The following is a 21,373-nucleotide window of genomic DNA, read 5'->3' as shown; positions in this document are numbered from 1 at the left end:
CCTGGAACAGATTAGATGCAAAGTATACAAAGGCATATATACCACTTTCTACTATAAAAATTTTCAAAAAACACATCAAGAATACAATAATTTATGTTTATAAAGAACAGCTGTTTATATAAACACTTTTCTAAAAAATAAACTCAGAAAAAAAATCATCAGAGTATACTCATCAGATAAGGCAACTAATGCCCTAGTATCTCAAAATCCTTTACAAAAGGAGAAAGCTTATTAAGTTTTAGTTCAGTTTTTTTTCTGTATGTTACTTTTTCTTCTTTTTCTTTTCATCTGCTTCCATTTTAAGCTTAACTTCTTCAGCTGTAAGAGCTCCCAGCTTCTTATTCTTTGCTTTCTTAACTTTTTCCTTGATGGCAGCCACATCAATTTTAGTTTCAGTAGAAGCTAGACAAATTAAGAACACAATGTATATAATTACTTAGATTTTACCCAATAAAACATAACATATTTTAGGGCAATAATTTCAGAGTACTGTTATAAACTGAAAGGTCATGTTATAAAATATAAAACACCTGCCTGAAGGAAAGTTAGAAATTTCTTCAAACTAAGAGAAATCATAAAGTACTTAAAAAATACATTCGTGAAAGTATACATGAAAACGGCATTATAGTTTAGCTATTTGAACTAATTACTAGATTCAACTATATTAAAACTACATGTTTTCCTTAAATTATACTTAAGATTAGAGTTTTACTCTCTTGTATTTTAAAACTTTAGTGCATTCATTAATATGCCAATTTTCCATCTTGCACATTAAAATAATTGAAAATTACATTTCATGAAGAATATTACATATTGTCCTTCTAGCTTCAATAATTTTAACTGATCATGAAGCTATATGCAAAATCTACTTCATCTAAAACCACAAATAAAAATTTAAAAATAAAGTTTTCCAAATATTAGTTCAATGAATGACTAGTAGTATTTTATTTAACAAGATTTTGGTAATAAAAATAATAATGAGAGTATCTGGAGGTCCTCCTCCTAACAGAACCCAACCATCTAATCAATCAAGGCCAAAAGCTTGAACAAAATAGACAAAGGAGGGGCTGGCCCAGTGGCGCAGCAGTTAAGTGCACACGTTCCATTTTGGCCGCCCGGTGTTTGCTGGTTCAGATCCCGGGTGTGGACATGGCACCGCGTGGCAAGCCATGCTGTGGTGGGCATCCCACATATAAAGTAGAGAAAGACTGGCATGGATATTAGCTCAGGGCCAGTCTTCCTCAGCAAAAAGAGGAGGATTGGCAGCAGATGTTAGCTCAGCGCTAATCTTCCTCAAAAAAAAAGAAAGGAAGCAGAGAAAAAAATGCAACTTTCTCTTAGCTTTTAAAGAACAGTATTCAGAGCATAAAAGTATCACAAGATCAAATGTCATCAAACAAACTACCCAGCAAGGTGAGGGGCAGAGATCTGAAGTCTCCACTATAGTGGAACAGCTACATTTTTAATCATTAGAAACTGAGATTATTTTTTATTTTACTGAGGTATAACTGACATAACCATTATATACTAGTTTCAGGTATACAACATAATGATTCGATATTTGTATATATTATGAAATGATCACCACAATAAGTTAACATCCATCACCGTCTTTTTTTCTCATGATGAGGACTTTTAAGATCTACTCTTAGCAACTTTCAAATATGCCATACGGTATTACTAACTAGTCACCATGCTGTACATCCCCTCCCAGGACTCCTTTATTTTATAAGTGGAATTTTATACCTTTTCGCTCCCGTCACATATTTCTCCCACCCTTCATCCTCCTCCTCCGGCCACCACCACTCTGACCAATCTGTTCTATCTGTAAGCTCGTTTGTTTTTTTAAGATTCCACATATGCAAGTGAAATCATACAGTGTTTGTCTTTCTCTGACTTCCTTCACTTAGCATAATGCCCATGTTGTTGCATCCATGTTGTCGCATCTTCAGCCATTAAAAAGAAGGAAATCTTGCTCTTTGTGATACACTGAGATTAAACCACCTACTGAATTACCTTCAAAGTACACAAGTGACAGATTGCACAAACTGGAAATTATAATGCTGAAAACATTTTTAACTTTTACATAACCAATGATCTACAAAGTAAAACACAGTATTTTTAAAGCTATTACCACTGATGTAACCTAAGATACTAAAAGAGTAATGTTGCACCCCGCTTTGACCAACAGGTCATGTGCAGTGCTGCAGCACTGACCCCTCCCCTCACTGTGCATTGGCCACTTGGGAGAGTTACCTTAGGAACAGGACAAGTCTCATTAGTGGGAAAGAGCATGCAAAAGAGGGGAGGACAGATCAAAATGAGGCCAGGGGAGAAGAAAAGGCACAAGTGCCTTTTTAAAAAGCCCCTGAAGAAGACCTTCCTGATATCTTGTTGGTGTCCTTCAGCCCACGGCGATGAGAAATCCATGTTGACCACAGAGGACGCAAACTTGAAGCCACAGATCACACAGGCAAAGAGAAGAAAAGCACCACTTCCGAGCAGGTGTCGGAGAGGAAGGAGAGCAGAGCGCAGGGCCCTCCCTGCTCTACGTTTATTTTCACAGGAGTCACCGCTCTGGCTTCTCTCTTTCACAACAAAGGGTCCTTCCCCAGCACAACCGGAGGTCAGGAGAGGACTGCCAATCTAGGATCTCTTAAGCAGGCATTAGCTGCTCCTAATTTATACATGACCTCAGTGTCTCTTGTCCCTAGGGTTAGTTATTAATGACGTGCTAAGAGAACTGATGGAAGATAAGGTCATTTCTTTACTGAACACTCAAAAGAGATTCAGACAAATTCCCTATGAGTTTGCTCTTCAGATAACAGACTTTCACATCATACCAAGCGTTGGAAAACAAGCATTACCTTCCTTCGGTTTCACAACTGGTTTCTCTTTAGGTGGAATAAAAGCTTTCTTTCTTTCCTCTTGCCTCTTACTGAGCGCTTCTGCTTGTTTAGCCTACATTATTAATACAAATACATTAGTAAAACACAATTTACAGGTAAGCAGGAATTCAGTTTCTCTGACGTTTGCTATTAATGTTGTGAGTGACAGTCTTACCTTCACTGCTTCCATTTTCTGTCGCTTCTTCTGACTTGCCTTCAGAAAGTATTCACCACTAGCCAATTCTTTATCAATCTGTTGAAATTGGTATTTACAATTACATCAGAATAATACAGATGAGAAGTCATTTCCTAAGAAAGCTACAATGTCCTTGAGGTAGACAATGGGGTCAAAAATCCATAATTAATTTATAAAGGAAGCAACATAAAAAAAAGAAAATGTACTCTAAGCTGAGGGGAATGCAGGCACAAAAACATGGAGGTAGGAAAGTAGGTGATGTGTTCACAGAATACACAACAGACGGCCTTGGATGGTGTGGAAGGTCAATGACCCAGAAAAGTGTGAAAGGAAACTGGAAAGATAGTGTTGGGGAAGCTTAAAGAAACTTGAATGCCAGGCAAAGGAGGTGAGATGATTAGAAATGACTTGAAGGGTTCTGAGAGTGAAGAGACCAAAGCAGCATTTTCTAAGGTACAGAAGAATGGAGAAGAAATGAAAGCTTGGGATAAACGTAGCAGCAGACAAAATGAAAAACAAGAATTGTCAGGATTTGGTGACTAATTAAATACTAATGAGAGAAAGCTCCAGCTCAATCATTCAATATATACTCCACATATATAAGTGATCTATCTCACTTACATAGCATTATTATATCTAAGGCAGCATTCTAAACGCTTTACAGTTACTAAGCTCTTTACAATCACTAATCCATTTTATACTCATTAACAATTCTTTGAGCTATGTATTATCATTATCCCCAGTTAATGTACAGGGAAACTGAGACATGGATGGGTTAAATAAATTTCCCATAGTCACAGAGCAAATAAGTGGCAGAATAAGTCAACTCAGACATCACCATTTCAAGCAGCTTACAGTCGCAGGGAAGAAAGATAGGACAGTGACTAACTACAGGACAGGGCCCTAAGAAGTGTGGCAGGTGTCGGGGAAGCACGGGTCAGTAACTGGATCACCCCACTTTACTATCAGTTTCTTTCTGGCTTCACTTTCATCCTTTTCCAGTGTAGACTCATGATCCAACACTTGCGTTGTTTTTTCACCATGATAATCATCATGCCTTTTTTCCCTTTGACCTTTCATCGAACATTCCCTGAAAAACTCCAAACAAAGGCTGTGGAGAAGACTAGACAGTACACAGAAAGGGATGGATTTATATGCTGAGCCAAAGAACTAGGAAAAAGGGAAGACTTTAAGATGTATCCAAGGCAGGGAATAATGATGCAAGATCCCTCAGGAAACAGGTGAAAACAGAATTCAAAGAACAGGTTAAGAAAGGATTAATGCAGATGGAAAAAACAGCTAAAGGTGAGAGAAGAGGAAGTTGAAGGAGTTCCCGCCTGATGGTCTTAACTATTTCAGTAAAATAAAATGCAATGTCATCTGCTAGGAGTGGGAGGGTGCCTAAAGAATTAAGAGGATACACAGAACTGCCAAACAGTCCTGAAGACCTATGTGAGTTGAGAAACCTGAATTTAGAGTAGATATAATCCAAAGATCTGACTTTCTCCAGCTGTCTGGTAGCCACACCATGGGAAAAAGTCGAGTTCTAGGACTGATCCACATTGGAGGAACGAGGCTAAAGCACAGTAGAGTACTGTGGGCTAAGTCACTGGATTTTTCATCCATGGAACATTTACAGTGGCTATAGACACAAGTGACACCAACCACCTTGTAGTTTACACTCACAATGTAAAACCCCCAATCCCCACCCCCATGGACTTGGCTCAAAATAAGCCTATTTACACCTACCTTCAGTTTCTTCTCTCTCTACACACCCAAACACACACACACAGAAATTCCACCTAAAATACCCTCAATAAAGTTTCTCACAAAATAGATTATAATGGTTTCCCCTCACATAAAGAAATTCAACATTCAATACTGACCTGACTTTCTGGCTGTGGTGGTGGGAATGGTGTATACTCTTTCTTAACAGTTTTTTTCTTCGGTTCCTTGCGCTTATTCACATTTTTGTGCTTGAACTGTGGCAAAAATCTTTCCCAACTTTGTGATCTTAATTCAGAATCTTTTGCCAACTCTCGTTTAATCATTAAGGTCTTTAGTCATGGCAATATATGAACAAAGTAAAAGTTTTTAATTTCAAAATTCATATATTTCTCAAACTAAGACATTATAAATACTGTTCCTATAAATAATAAAATTAAAAGGAACAGTTCTTAGTCTCTTCAGTAGGAGTAAACCAATTCCATAAAGAAAAAATATGTAATCTCAAACATGTATAATTAACCAAGCATCAGAAAACCATCAGAAATTTAGATTAAGAAATGCAGCATTGATAAATAAATTGAAATGAAAATGAGACTAATTCAGCTTTTCAAACATTATTTCCTGAAAATCTTTAAAATTCAACTTCGTAACAGCAGGGAGAGCTCTTAATTAGCAGTGTTCCCTGCAAGCAGGAAGCTTTTGGGAGCACTTGAAATATCACAGGGAAAGAAAAAAGTAAATTTTCTCAAGCTCAGACAAAACCAATATTCTCACATTTCCCCCACACCAGGTGAATTTTACAGACACTGGAACATCAGAGGATGCAAACCAGGCATCAGATACAAGACTAGCTCTCACCTTTAATGTCCCAATGTAACTCAAAATTCTTCTTTTACCCCAATATGAGTGACTTTTTAACTCAACTTCATCAAATTTAAGTGGACTGCTTAACAAATTCCCATCATAAAACAGCTCACGCTACCATGGTTACATTCCCAAGTACCATCAGGAGCTCTGTGCACACAGGGATATAACAGATCTCTCTCTGAGTCTATAATTTGAGTGTTAAATTCCAAAAAAGGTTTTAATGCACTCTGAAATAGTCTATACTTTATCTAATAGAAAAACACAATTCTGAAAGATCACATCTTTAAATACAGTATATGGGCTCATAATTTAAGAAAACTGGATTGATGTCATCGATGACAAATTCTATGAAACATTTTCTTTGCATTAAAACTGTATAATACATTACAGTGTCCCCTTCAATAGTTTTCAAACTGTATTCCACAGAGGCCCAAGGTTCCAAGGATCTAACTACAGGACTAGGGTAGAGTTGAGTGGGCTGAAGTCTAATTTATCCAAAATAGCTCTGCTTTATTTGTTTTGTATATCAGACTTTCATAAAAGATATAATTTCAAGAAATATTTCTGTAGCTAAAAGAAATTTGACCACCACTGTTACAGTAATCCATAATCAACACTCACTTTAATGTTATAGATTGGATGAATATTCTTCATTGTATCTAGGACTACTTTTCGAACCTGAAATTTGCAAAGAAAAATGAATCAGTCATTTATAAAGATTTAATAAACTAGATAAAAGGAAATTAATATATTACAACATACGCTGTGAGGCAGGCAATGGTTACCAAATTGAATATAACAGTTCCTTTAACTGCCCTGAGTGACTTCTAGATCTTTCATAATAGTCAACCTCCCTCGAATGCAATGAAGTCTGCCAACTTTACTGCTAAAATGTGGTACACAGAACTAACACAACACTTCGGAGCTGTGCAACTTAGGGGAAAGGGGCTGGATTTAGAGTCAGAAAATGTGGGCTCAAATAATTGGACTGCAGCTTCACATGGCAAAGTCACTTAATTGTCCTGTTTCAGCTTTGTCATTTGTTATATGGAAATAAAACTACCTCAAGGGTCTGTTGTAAGAATTAAATAAGATAACATATTGAGACTTTATAAAACTATAAAGTATTCAATGTATTTAAATTATTACTGTCCCATGAGAAAAGGGAAGATAACTTATGAGAAAGAAGTACAAGAGAGTTACTACCAAAGGCCCTGGAAAGGAAGCAAGACCTCACAGCCAGATCCGGACAACATCAGCACCAAAGGGAGTTAACAGAGACAGTATCTGCTCCACAGATTTTCTCGTAACACTTAACAAGTTAAAGAAAATGTTCATAAGTACATTAAACACTACACTAAAATTCAAACAAAAGAAAATACATCTTAAAGGAAAAGAAGATTTCAGAGTCTGACCTCTACTGGTTCTATACGTTACTGCAAATAACAAGATCTCTCTCCAACTCTCCGATCATTTGAGCACACCTAACTACATCATGTGTCTCATATGCGCTGCAGACCAAGATCTTAAACGCCCATTTAAAATGTGTAGTGGAAGGAGTGATGACGGGCAGACCTTCTAATTCAAACTTGGACGCCTCTGTAGTGGCCAAAGGTTGCCCATAATAGGGTCCTGGAGTGATGATTCCCTCAAATTACATGAAGTACAAAGTATTTACTAATGGGAAATCAAACCAAGCACATTCCAAATAAACAGAATAATTATAAAACAATACATTATCCAATGAACCATTATATTATAACCAAATTATTTCATTCGTTCTCTGCTAAAAACTAACTGAAGATAGTAAATAGTTCTCACCTCTTTTAAGCCACTAAAAGGTCCAATGGCTGAAACTGTGTTTCCCTGAACCATAATGTAACAGTTTGTTAAGAGTTCCAACGCCTATATCAAAAGGACAATAGGGTGAAATTCAGTACACTGAAAAACTAATGATAGAGAAAGACATTCAAGTAGTCCGCTGATAAAAAGTACCTTCAATGTAGACCCTTTGGGACCGATGAGCCGTTGTCTTCTTTTAACAAATCTTTCTTTATTTCTTACTAAAGAACCTATTTTAATGATGTCACATGCGACATCATCCTGAAGAATTCGTACTGCCTTTTGGGAAAATAAGGAAAATACTAAATCAATATTCTTTACAAATACATTCTTTTCAGAGCCCAGGTTAATGATATCTAAGCAGAAAAATGAAAACTCTATGGAGGGAGAAAAAGAGGGAGGGAGGGGTGCAGTGTTATATGCTCTCTAATGTTTATGCAAATAAAGCAAAGTCTCTGTAATTCTAAATTTACCTGTTCAAATGAGACACTCCTTGCTAATAGTTTTATGAGGTCTCTGGCCCTAATGATGATATATGGATCAAAGGTCTTCTTTGTTGTACAAACAGTCATGCTGCCCTCGATCAGGTCCAGGGTTGCATTAATGTGCTACACACAGGAAAGAGAAAAGAAGCAGCTGTCTAAAAATGGATGCAATGTTAGATAATTACAGAGCCTAACCTATCAAACTATTAATCACTCTCAAATTCTATCAACTTCCTCCTTGAATAAGCTGGGAAGTTAATATAAATAATGAATACTTGATTACTTTCATACTTCAAAGAATACAGAAAGTCAAGCAATTGAAGCCATTTACACTTACCTGGCTTTAGAATATGTTGTACTTATTGGAATACAGGTTATCTGCAGTTTAAAAACTATAAATAAATCCAAATGAGGCTATACTTAATACCAAAATAAAAATGTAAACCTATATACAGTATAAATAGATACACAATACAGTATCAAAAGGATAAGAGAGAATGATGAAAATGCATTCAGAATAAAGGAAATCCAAAATAAGGATATTTGGTGTCTCTGAAGAGAATATGACAAATGGAATAGGAAAAAAAATTTAAAATTGTAACACTAGGACATTTTACTGAAATAAAGGCAAACTTCAATTTACAGACTGAAAGAACACATCACTTCAGGAAAAGTTGGTACTGACTGCTGAGCACTGAAACACATTCAGCGTTAATCGACTTCAAAGACAAAAAAAATTCTACGGGCATCTAGACAAAATCAAGTCATCTATTGGAGGAAGATTCACTCTGGTATTAAGACTTCCTCATACAAAAAAAGAAAAAAGAAAGTAAAGCTACATAGCTTCCCTATCCTGAACCCAGCTCTCATCTACCATCTGCTCCCTAAGACTGAGAACGGACTTTTTCTAGTTTGGTTTGTATTAGCTAAATACAAAGTAAAAACAAATGATCACAGGTTCAGAAAGAAGCAATAATTGACTGGAAAATTATGCATTAAGTATTAATAGGAAGAACCAGATGGCAACAAAACAAACAAAAATGCTGTTTTCTGTCTTACGAGCATAATCTGAAGACTATTTCAACATAGTGAGTGATGAACAATTCAACATAAGGTTGGGTCTCTATGAGTTAACAACAAAGAGAGTCCAGTCCCAGGTGTAGACAGCTGTAAGACAGAGCCTGCAGTTTGCTAACCCACTCTCATACCCAACGGGCACAAACAACTCCAGACGGGTCCCATAGTTGAGAAAGGCATTTTATATCACAATCTAGTACACAGACACACACACACAAATGAAACAAAAGCTTCATGAAAATGATACTTACCCTTACCACATGTAATAGTCACTTTTATGTAAGGCTCATTATATCCACTAACTTGACTTCTTGATCCACTAATAGGTTTCAATCCATAGTTTGAAAAACAGAAACAAATATACTGCTCTAGGAGGATGGCAGCAGCAACAAATATGGGAAAGTTGGCCACATCTACACCTTTCATTTAAAATGAAAATTAAGCAATTTGTCAAGAACATGCCTCAAATCAAACTGTCTAGGTACAGTGTAACTACCATAGCAAAGAGCAAGCACTCTGAAACTTGGGAGTTCACGGGTGAGTCTCAGACAGTCCATGAAATCCCCAAAATTTTAAACGTATGTGAATTTTTCAAAGTAATCTGTTATTCCCCAAATTGAAAACAAATGGATAAGAACAAAGCTTATCTAGGCTGTTTAAAATACAAAAGGAACCAAATTAACCAGTTATGCTAGCAGCTTAAAAAAAAATCCATCAGCACACACTTAAAAGGCAAGGTATAAGAAAGCAAAATCTCAAAGAAATATATAAAATATGCATACATGTTCATTCAAGGCTTTCTGAACCAACGGCCAGCAATCTTTCAAGTAAGCCTCTCTATATTTTGGGAACAAAGTTGCAAAACTGCTCTCCTCTAGGAGTCCTCTGGGATTGTCCTCTCTGGAAAAAGCGGGTTCCTTCCAACCGTCAGGAACAGTGAGGAGTTCGGATTCATCTAGAGAGGGGAAAACATTTACACATCAGATTTCAACCTCCTTTTGGACACTTTCTGAACACATATGCTTATATTTACAAGCTTCCCAATACTCTCCTTACAATTCCTCATCCCACGCTTTTTAGATTATTTAACAAAGGACACACCTCTCATTATCATCAACACACTGTATTACAATTATCTGTATACGCTCCAGTCCCCTGATAAGACAAAGTTCCTTAAGGGCAGGGACCCTCCCTGGATCCACACCAATTAGCATTCGTCTGACAGACAGTAGGTACTCAAATTTCTATTGTACTACACTACCTTAGAGTTGAAAATTCTAATACCATTTTGTTTACAGGCCCATTTTAAATATAAGTAACCTTTCAGACTTTCCTGAAGTGGAGCCTATGTATGTGTGTGTGTATATATTTGTGCATGGGTGTGCACAGGCACACGCATGCACAAAACTTTTAAAAGCTGAAATTCTGGTGTATACTTTCAGTTAATAATCACTGATATTGGGTTTCAGGTTTTCCAAAGAGTTTTCACATGCTTTATTGCTGTATACTTTTCATGATAACCATGAAAGGTGGAAAGAACCAGTATTATTTTTCCCATCTTATGAAAGACAGTCCAAGAAGATTAGTGACTTGCCTAAGGGGACACAAAAGTGACTCAGTCCAGGTCTCCTTTCATTAAAACAAAATGCCTCCTAAGGGCTACAAATTACCTCCCACATAATTTATTACAACTTCTGGTCCTGGATTTAAGGAACCTCCAACAGCTAGACTTTAATTCAGTACCACTCAAAGATAGGATCCACTGGCCTGCAGCATCAGCATCAACTGGGAGTTTATTAGAAATGCAATTCTTCAGCTCCGACCCAGGCCTACTGAATTGGAATCTCTGGGATGAGGCTGAAGAATCTTGTTTTAACAATCTCATCAGGAGATCCTTATGCACAGTGAAGTCTGAAAAACGGGTCTTTATAGCCCATATTATCTACTCCAGTCAGGTAAAACCGCTTTCCGGTTCTGATACTCATATCCACTTTGCTATCTGTCGTTCAAATCACAGCGGATTAGCCAGTCCTCATATACCATTCACTTCCCAATATCCTAAACAACTCAAATTCTACAATGGGGGTACTTAAAATGCATATCTGACCAAGTCCCTATCCAATTTAAACACTTCAATGGCTAGGAATTTTTTTAAAAACCAACAAAGTGGCAAAAGAAATACAGAGGAGTTTCACAATAGGTACAAATAGCCCCATTTTCAAACACGTGAAAAGCTATGCAACCTCATTAGTAACAAGGAAAGTCTGAACTAAAACCCCAAAGAGACACCATTTCATACTAACCAAAACGACAGAAATTCAAAATAGGGACAATTCCAAGTCTCATTGTGGACGTAGAGCAATGAAAACTCTCACCCACTGCTCGTGGGAGCGTAAACGGGCACCAACCCCTTTGGGAAAGCCTGCGCACTACCCCCACATACCCTGCGCTTCAAGGATTCCAATGCATGTACATAACCTCCAAAAACTCTTGAACGTGTAAACCAGGACATACCTACAAAGATGTTTATAGCAGCAAACAACGGCAACCACCCAAAAGTCCGGCAGCGTAGAATGAAAATATAAATTAGCGTACATTCACACAAAGGAACATCACACAGAAGTGAAAAGAATAAACTACAGCTGCAAGTATCACCCTGGTTGAATAACAAAAACAAAGACAAACCTAAGAAGCAAAACGTAGAAAAATGCCTACACACCTCTTTCATTCCTATAAAATTCAGAAACAGACAAATCCCAACCATTTTGTGCGTGGGTGGTAAAGATTATGAAGAAAGAGAACAGAATAACCGACACGATTCAGAACTGTTCCTTTACGTCCCGGGAAGGACAGAATCCGACCCGAGAGGCGCCCGCAGGGGGCGGGGCGCTCGACCCGGCTGAAGGCTCTCCGCGCGCCGCCCTCCCGCGTGGTTTTCTTCCTTAAGCTGCACCGCTCTGAACGTCACATAATTAACACCACCACCACTTCTACAGGTGTGCTGCCCACAGGGCGAGAGCTCAAGGCAAAATACTTGCAGTAAGCCTGGCTGCTCAGACCCCGGGCTATTTCTCCAGCCTCAGTCTACAGAGCAGGAGCTGAGTCGTCCGACATCTGAGCAACCTGACAAACAGGGGTCATGCAAACATTCCAGATATCTCCCCGAGCTGACAAACACGCCAGGCGCCGCGCCGCCCCCGGCCTGTGTCGCTCCTTCCGCGCCAGAGTTCACTGCCGTCCGCCCCGGCCCCCTCCTCCCGCCCGAAGTCAGCCCCGGCCGCCGGCGCCCCCCGCGATCTCCGCTTGCCCAGCCTTTCCAGAGGGAGGAGTCCGCAACGCCTTCGCTCGGGGGGCTCCGGCGAGAGCAGCCCGTTAGGAACACGTGGCCGGCCCCATCCCCGGACGGTCCCGCAGGTCCAGCCAACGCCCCCGGCGTCAGCAAGGAACTAACTCGACCTCACATAACAGCCCCCTGCGGCATGCGCGTCCCCAGCCAGCCAAAGGACAGTCCCATCCACACCCAGACCCAGACTTCGCTTCTCGCACGCCTCACCTCGGTCCTCCGGCTTCGCATTCTGCCTCCGAGACTCACTTTTCCCAGCCGCCCTGTCCGGCCCGTTCAGTGAGGAGGACGCCATCTTCAAATTGCTTCCCGGGTTACCGGAAATGGAACGGTTCTTAAATACTACCGGATTCTAAACCTAAAAATCCCTCTACTCAAAATGAGTTCCGCAGAACTCAGACGGGCAGATGTGCGCAGTCTCCGTGGCACGTACGCCAGAGCCTGGGGAGTTGCTCAATACAGCGCTTCTCCTGCGTGGCCAATGGAGAGCCGGAGACTTGTCTTCCCGAAGGCGCTGCAACTGCGGCGTGGGACTGCATGCTGGGAATTGTAGTTCCGCACTGTGGGTAAGTTGGAGGCTGTCCGACTTGGAGTTTTCTCGTGGGCCCAGTGTCTAACCTGGGACGCCTGACTCCAGGGTTTGGCCACAGGATGCAGCCGTCATTGATGTTACCTATTCATTCGTTCGATAAATATTTATATGATCATCAAATAAGTGCTAGCCGTTGGGAGGAGGTGCAAATATGGGAATATATGGTCTTGAACAGCAGGAAATGACGGTAATAGCTACCATTTATTGTAAGACTACTTTGTGCCCGCCACTTTATTTACATTTCTAATCCTTAAAACAAAGTTAAAACAAATCTCTCAAAGGTTGATACTATTTTGGAAGGGAAGTTTTCAAAGTTCTTGTTTTTGACGGTAATTTTCTAGGGTCTTGGTATTTCTCTTTCTAAGCCAGAGGGATAGTAATTAAGCTACACTTCTGAAGTATTTCACCTAGCCTAAGATTTCCCAAAATGACTAACTCCTGTCTACCCCAACACTGCATATGGCTGACTTCAGGGGGTGAAGTTCAGCGCTACTATGAATCTTTACACTTCTGGGAATCCAAATGTTCTTAGATGTGCTAAAGGTAAGACTTCTTTTGATGATTGGTCTTATTGCTTGCCTTTTCTAAAATTTCCTGCAGCACAAATAGGGAAAGTCTTTGACAGGTTGAATTCCGTGTATTAGTGAAAAGAAGAACGTTGATCTGAAATCCATCCTTGGGTATCTTCTATAAAAATTTAGATTTTCATATATGAGGTACATGTATAAAATGGACTGTTTCTTAGGGAAAGAAGATCCCAAGACACATGATTATGTTAAGATTTTTCTTTTATCCTGTCTTATAAATGACAGTGATTCCATTCCTATATTCTTAACAGTTTGCTCAAAAAGCAATGACAAATCCCTTTAATAGGACAAGCAACAACAGGTGAAAGTTAAAAAGTGAGAAGCAGTTCCTTCAATGTTCCCAGAACCCTATGAAGCAGAGTTTTATTATCCTTATTTTGAGGATCAAGTCCAGACAGTCTGACCATTAACTCCTCTAGGAAGGCTACTATACTAAGGATTCGTTGTTGCAAATGTGTCCAAAGAGAGCTGGGTTTTCAGCCTCATACTTTTAGACTTCAGCAGCAGCATCAACCCTTCTCTGGGTCTCCAGGCTGCTGGCCCACCGGGTAGATTTTGGACTTGCCAGGCCTCCATATATATAAATGTGTATTTTATTTCTCTGGCAAACTTTGACTGATACAGCAGTTTATAGTAGAGTAAATCCAAATGGTTGATGAACATATGATAGTCAACTTTACTATCGTCAAAAAAGCATGTAGACATAACAATGAAATATTACTTCTCACTCACCATATTGGCCAAAAACGAAGTAATAAAAACATATTTTTAAAATGATAATCTACTGGAGGAAAGGGAACTATCATACACTGCTGGTGGAAATGTAAACTGTTACTGCCTTTGTGCAAACAATCTATCAATGTAAAATATACACATATTCTTCCACAGTAATTCCACTCCTGGGAAACTGTCAGCTAGAAATAAAGCACCATTCCGTTACGATGTAAGTACAGCTATGTGGGTGACTGCCTGTACAGAACTGGTTCAGTGAAAGGTGCTTTGGAGCCACTGCCGGTACTTTGGTTTGCCAGCTACTGGCTATATAGCTTTGGGCAAGTTTCTTACCGATCCCTGTTCGGTTGCCTACAATGGGGAGAATAGCCTTAACTCAGTGACTTTATACATGTAAAATGCTAAAAAAAAGATACTTTGCATGTGGTACTCACTCAATAGGTGTTAGCTCTTATTTTTTTAGAGTGACAAAAAAGTGAAAACATATTGACTATCAATTTGGGATATAGTTAAATAAATTGATGTTACCTTCATAACTGTGAGATATTATGCAATCAATCATAAGAATTAATTAAATCTATGTGGAAGGGATAACTAAGGCATTGAGTGATAAAAGCCAGATACAGAAAGATGGGATAATTATGTATATTATTATCCCATCTTTCTGTTTAAATATATATAAATTTATATATTATGTATAATTATAATTAGGTAATAATTATATATTATCTCATTTTTATAAAGCAAACCATTCGTTCAATAATAGTTATTGAGCATCTATAATGTTTCAGGCACTGTTCTAAATACTTGGTTCTGTTTTATGTGGTGGACATAATAATAATTATATGTGTGTATATATGTGTGTCTGTATATATACGAATATTTGTATGTGATTGAACAATGAAAAAAAATTTGGAAACATACACATCAAGCTTATAAGGCTGGCTACCTTAGGGATGAAGGCAATTAGAAAAGAAAAAGGAAGTAGGCAAAAAGAGTTTAAAAAAGTAGGATTCTATGATAAAACAGCATGCATATGACCCTGTTTATATCAAACTGTGTGTGTGTGTGTGTGTGCGCGCGCGTGTGCGCACAGGGAAGTATATGAAATGATGGGGACCAAAATGTTGACCAAGTTACTTCTCAGTATAGAGACTGTTCAAAGGATGGCAATTTAAATAACAATACCATTGTAAATCAATCACAATTTACATCGTTTTATTTTAACATCCTTGGAAATCTGAATATAAATATGTACTGAGATCTGCAAGGTTATTTCCAGAAATTGCACAAATAACGCTAAAAAGGGAAAGAAAATTGCCATCTCTGAACGGTTTCTTGGCACAAACCTGGGCTACGAAAGTCCTGTCTGTGTCGCAGCAACGGCGGCAGACCCGTTTTCATCGTGACTTCTCCCTTCCTTGGCTTCTTAATCTACGCCCACATGTGGCCATCTTCCTAGAGATGCCGAGTTCCACCAGCTCTGACCCTGCCTATTCACTTTCCCGTGAAAAGCAAGTTGGCCTCACAACTTTCCTTTGGAATTAGAGACCTCAATTCCCACAAAATTAACCCAGAGGGTAGTGGGCAGAGAAGTTGGGATGTGAGTTAACAATGTTGGGGGAAGAAGGGTCTGTTTATCCCTTATTAAAAAGAGTAGAAAAACTGAACAAATAAGTGTGGTTTATTTTCCATTTAACATTTCTACACTCATTTACGAGGGATAAAAAAGATTTTTGCACAGTAATCTATTTTTTTCCTAATTTTTAAAAAATAAGTAATCAAGAGGGAGTTTCTCAAATACTTGGGATTGTCGACGAAAATAATCTATAATCATTCTATAAATCAAAATTGGGGTGAATTTTTATGAGCCAGATCTGTGAACTAGCCTGGGGCCTTCCTTCCCCGAGGAAAGAAGGGCACCAAAGAAGAGGAATGTACAGAGTGGTCATATACTGTCTTGGAACAAAGAGCATACATCCCATATGATAGGAATGTGCCTTTTACAACAGTCACGAGATTGCCTAGCTGGCACAGCACAACTTTTCACACAGCAGGTAGCAGGTCTGCTGTCTGGATGGACGCAGGAAGTAGGAGGTCTGTTGTCTGGAGCTGGGTGGTCAGAGGGTGGGCACAGCAATCAGTTCCTAGCCTAGGGAGCGGTTCTTATCCTTAAGGAAATGCCAATGTGGGGGAAGTTGCATCTTTATCTTAAGGGCATTTGTTCTTGTCTTTGGGACATAGCAAATACTTAAAGCAGATATACGGTGTGTGCTCAACGGCCACGTCAGGCCCTTTTGGAAAAAAGAGCTCAGGCTGAATTCGTTTTATGCCATATGGCTTCCTCATATACTCTAGTATATCCTATTGCTTGCCATCTATTTATCAGGATTGACACATTTTTATTTTCCAACATACATAAACTGCTTTCTAGTCCACTCAACCTCACAGAAAGGTGTAACATCTTAAATCAGACTATATCTAGCAACATCAATGACAGTAATAATAACTTGGCTGTAAAAATAAGGCCTCTTCTAACTCCACGAGATTGCATATTAAAAAGGGATCTAGTAGGGGCTGCCCCGTGGCTGAGTGGTTGAGTTCCCACGCTGCGCTTAAGCTGCCCAGGGTCTCACCGGTTCAGATCCTGGGCACGGACATGGCACTGCTCGTCAGGCCATTCTGAGGCAGCGTCCCACATGCCACAACCGGAAGGAGCCACGACTAAAAGTATACAACTATGTATTGGGAGGCTTTGGGGAGAAAAAGGAAAAATAAAATCTTTTTTTAAAAAAAAGGGGGATCTAGTAAATATAGGCAGTACACTCTTTGACATCAGTATTAAAAGGACCTTTTCGGACACTATAACCCCTCAGACAAGGGAAACAATAGAAAGGATAAACAAATGGGACTTCATCAGACTAAAGAGCTTCTTCAAGGCTAGGGAAAACAGGATTGAAACAAAAAAACAACCCACCAATTGGGAAAAAATATTTGCAAGTCATATATCCAACAAAGGGTTAATCTCCATAATACAAAAAGAACTCACACAACTCAACAACCAAAAATCAAACAACCCAATCAAAAAATGGGCAGGGGACATGAACAGACATTTCTCCAAAGAAGATATATGGATGGCCAATAGGCACATGAAAAGATGCTCATCATCACTGATCATCAGGGAAATGCGAATCAAGACAACACTAAGATACCACCTTACACCCATTAGAATGGCAAAAATAACCAAAACAAAAAGTAACAAATGTTGGAGAGGTTGTGGAGAAAAAGGGAGCCTCATACACTGATGATGGGAATGCAAACTGGTGCAGCCACTATGGAAAACAGTATGGAGATTTCTCAAAAAGTTAAAAATAGAAATACCATATGACCCAGCCATCCCACTCCTGGGTATCTATCCAAAGAGCTTGAAATCAGCAATTCCAAAAGTCCCATGCACCCCTATGTTCACTGCAGCCTTGTTTACAATAGCCAAGATGTGGAAGCAACCTAAGTGCCCATCAACTGATGATTGGATAAAGAAGGTATGGTATATATACACAATGGAATACTACTCAGCCACAAAAAAGGATAAAATTGTCCCATTCACAAAAACATGGATGGACCTAGAGGGTGTTATGTTAAGTGAAATAAGCCAGATAGAGAAAGACAATCTCTGTATGACTCCACTCATATGTGAAAGTTAAACACGTCGACAAAGAGAACAGATTAGTGGTTACCAGGGGAAAGAGCGGATGGGGGTGGGCACCAAGGGTGAAGTGGTGCCTCTACAACACGACTGACAAACAATAATGTGCAACTGAAATTTCACAAGGTTGTAAACTATCATAATCTCAATAAAGTTTAAAAAAATAAAATATAAGGGATCTAATGATAACAGTTGACAAGGAAAAGACACAATAAAGCAGCCACCTGTAAATTATTCATGTTATTAACCCATCTTCAGAAAAATAATATCAATAAAAAATGAAGTATTCTGCATGAAAGTCTAGGAAACCTGAGAATCTAGGAGAGAGGCCAAATCTCAGAAACGTATTCAGCCAGTCTCGGAATGTTTTCTGCCGTGCAGCAAGGTGTTTCATGTGTCGGGGTGCTGGGTTGAACTATCCTTGGAGGACATCCACCTCTTCCTGCAAGGCCGCGCCTGGCAAACTCTGTGGGTGAGGAGGTGTGGTGGACTGCCTTGGCTGCCAACCGGCTGTTGCATCTTGAGTAGGCACGTGACCAACCTCTGTTTCTTCCATTGTAAAATCAACAAGTTGAGTTAGGTTACTGGTTCTTAAACTTTAGCCAACCTCAGAATCACGTGGAAGGGTGATCTCCCAGTTTACAGTTCAGTAGGACTGGGGTAGGGTCCAAGAATCTTCAGCCTTGACAACAAAGAATTAGCTAACCCAAAAATGTCAGTAGTGCTAAGTTTAAGAAACTCGGTTCTATCGGTGTTCCTAATTCCTGTCATTCTACTTCAAAGGGCCGGTAAGGACTTTACTCCTAACCAGGAATGGAATGAAAGCAAAGTTGTTTTCTACTCTTTTAACCCACCTAGGGCTGAACTTGTCTACTGTCAAAAGCCAAAGTTTCCAGATGGCTGTTGGTGATTATGCTGGGCTCCTTGGTGGGCAATCCTGCTCCATTTTTCTCAACTCTGCTCCTGTCATTCTGGAATTCTGTTGTCTCATTACCCGAACAAACAATGGTACTTGTACATACAATGGATGCTTTGGGTCCAAAGACACTCATTACTACTTGAATATTAGGCTCTCCAGGCTCCAGGCCCCCAAAACATTAATATTTCGTTGGGAATCTAATCTAGCCTCTCCTACTGTTTCCAGGGCAATCTTCCCTCTTTGTCTTCCTGGTTGTTCTTATTGATAAGCAACAGCTTTGCTTTAATTTTCGGTTATAATATCCTTCTCCCTAAAGGAAAGCTAGAATACATTTCATGATATTAGTTTCCACCATGGCAACAGAAGGCTTTTTATGCATGCATGAATATTCAAGATTTAATCAGTGGCATGTGAAATGTATTGATACTGCTGAGAATTATTATTTTATGCAAATAGAACAAGCAAGCTACAGTCTTTTATTTGTTTACATGACACTGGGGGAATATCTGAACTTTTCCAGGAAGCAGATTTCTAGTCGTTTGTTAAGTCAATATGCCTCTCCCATCCTTCAGAGGGTAGTCACCGCCGAGGGCAGCAATGAAACACATTTTTTAGATGAAGTATTTCAAACATTTAATGTGCTTAATTTAAAACAAGCTGTTTCATGATGTTAATCAGATTGTGACATCACTTCATTGTTTCAGATTCTCTGATTGGAAAGTCTAGCCACCTGGGACATGAGAGACGTGAAAATTCAGACTTAAAGACTGCACATTTGCCTTTGATCATCTTACAGGGATTGTAACTTCTTTTGGTATGCCAGTTTCTTCACTAAGGTGATGAAATCTATGGACCCTTTCCCCAGAGAAGCACATATATTTGGGTACCCGTAACATTTTACCCACAGTTTGATGGGATATTCACATGTGTCCCGCTCTTTCATGGAACCCTTAGAGGACAAGGCTATCAGGTTAAGGACCCTTGCCTTAAAGCAACATGAGAGGAGGGTCTCAGAATCCTGGATCTGATCTTGTGGGCACTCAGGTCCCCGGCTCTTAGAGCTCCCCAGGAGAGGCAGAGGGCATGGAGGGCTCCTCTACCTGAGTAAATAGGCACATGCCTTCTACAACTAGCATTTTGGTATGCTTTGATACTTGCATATGGGTACACTTCTCAAGATTCCCTTGACTGCAAGTCATCGAAACTCAAAATAACAGAAAAGAGGTTTATTGTCCTACATACCTGGGAACTGGATCTAGGACCTCAACAGTGTCATAGAGACATTCGTGCTCTTTCTCAACCATCTTCTACAGATCTCTCTCACTCTCCCCCTCTCTCGCCTCTTCCATCTTTCACTTCTGCTTTTTCCGTGTTGTCTTTATTCTGAAACAAAGATGTCTACTAGCAGCTCCAGAATTAAATCCTCAACAGAAGAAGAGTTTCTTTCTTCCTAAGAATTGTGTCTAGTCCTGAGTCACCTGCTGGAGCCAGAGATGGATCACACCATGTGAACCGCGTGAGCTGAGAATAGGAAGGAATGATTCCCAAGGGGAAATCGAGAGCTGTTGCCAAAAGAAGGGGAATGGATGCTGGTGAGAGGGGCATAAGCGCACACTGTATACTACAGTAAGTAGAATAAGTTATCCAAGGGATTAATATATTTTTGGGTTTTATCCATCACCATTCCTGATTCCCATGCCACCATTTCATTAAAATAAGCCACACACTTGAAGAATTACTTAGGCCAAGAAAGATAGAGGAATTATTTGCTAAAATTGTATTTGGGGGAGGGGTTGTAATAATTCTCCATATTTGCTGTGAGGTTTCTGAAATGCATTGATTGTTCTAATAAGTTGATTTTTTTCTCCAGGCACATGTGTTGATACTGAAAAGGTGATCTGCTGTAACCATGGGGACTTGGTGTAACCCCTTTTCGTGATGATTATTCTCTCATGCACCATATTTCCTACAACAAATGGCTGTATTTTTTTCTTTTAATTTTGAAAAGAATAAAAAAGGAAAATGCAAAGAACAATACAACCATCACCCAAGGCCCCTCTACCTAGAATTCGTAAATGTTAACATTTTGCCACTTTTGCCGCAGATTTACATAAATGTTTGTATGAGAAAATCTTACATATATGCAAAATGAAGTTGCTCTCTCCACAGACCTGTATCTGTATTTTCTTTTCTAGAAGCAATAACTATATGATTTGATTTTTTACGAACTATTTAAGACTTACAAAAAGGCAGATAGACTAACAAATGCTTTAGTAGTCATAATTAAACCTTAGACATAAGATATTGCCAATTAAAGCCCCTGTGTGCACCTCCCTAATCCCTCCCCTCCCCTTCCACGGGAGGGCGGGGGGAGCGGGGAGCACCCGCTAAGCTCAGTGTTTATCGCTTCC

General features: G+C 39.3%; 1 protein-coding gene and 1 long non-coding RNA gene across 2 annotated transcripts; one reads left to right on the top strand and one right to left on the bottom strand.

Moving 5' to 3' along the window:
• Positions 1-90: 90 nt before the first annotated feature.
• KRR1 (KRR1 small subunit processome component homolog) lies at positions 91-12,909 on the bottom strand. The gene is made up of 10 exons (XM_014841475.3): positions 12,637-12,909; positions 9,866-10,038; positions 7,995-8,129; positions 7,675-7,800; positions 7,501-7,584; positions 6,301-6,357; positions 4,971-5,141; positions 3,064-3,141; positions 2,868-2,961; positions 91-402 (listed from the first exon to the last, which is right to left on the bottom strand). The coding sequence occupies exons 1-10, from the start codon at positions 12,719-12,721 to the stop codon at positions 263-265; spliced, it is 1,143 nt and encodes a 380-aa protein (XP_014696961.1). The 5' UTR covers positions 12,722-12,909; the 3' UTR covers positions 91-262.
• On the top strand, positions 12,824-21,131 carry LOC123277119 (uncharacterized). The gene is made up of 4 exons (XR_006513803.2): positions 12,824-12,992; positions 19,667-19,776; positions 20,357-20,588; positions 20,833-21,131. It is a non-coding gene; the product is annotated as an uncharacterized lncRNA (long non-coding RNA).
• Positions 21,132-21,373: the final 242 nt, after the last annotated feature.

Source organism: Equus asinus, chromosome 4, assembly GCF_041296235.1.
Source record: "Equus asinus isolate D_3611 breed Donkey chromosome 4, EquAss-T2T_v2, whole genome shotgun sequence".
In the NCBI taxonomy this organism is placed as follows: domain Eukaryota; kingdom Metazoa; phylum Chordata; class Mammalia; order Perissodactyla; family Equidae; genus Equus; species Equus asinus.
Note: the sequence above shows the minus strand (reverse complement) of the source record. Positions and strands in the feature narration are given on the sequence as shown.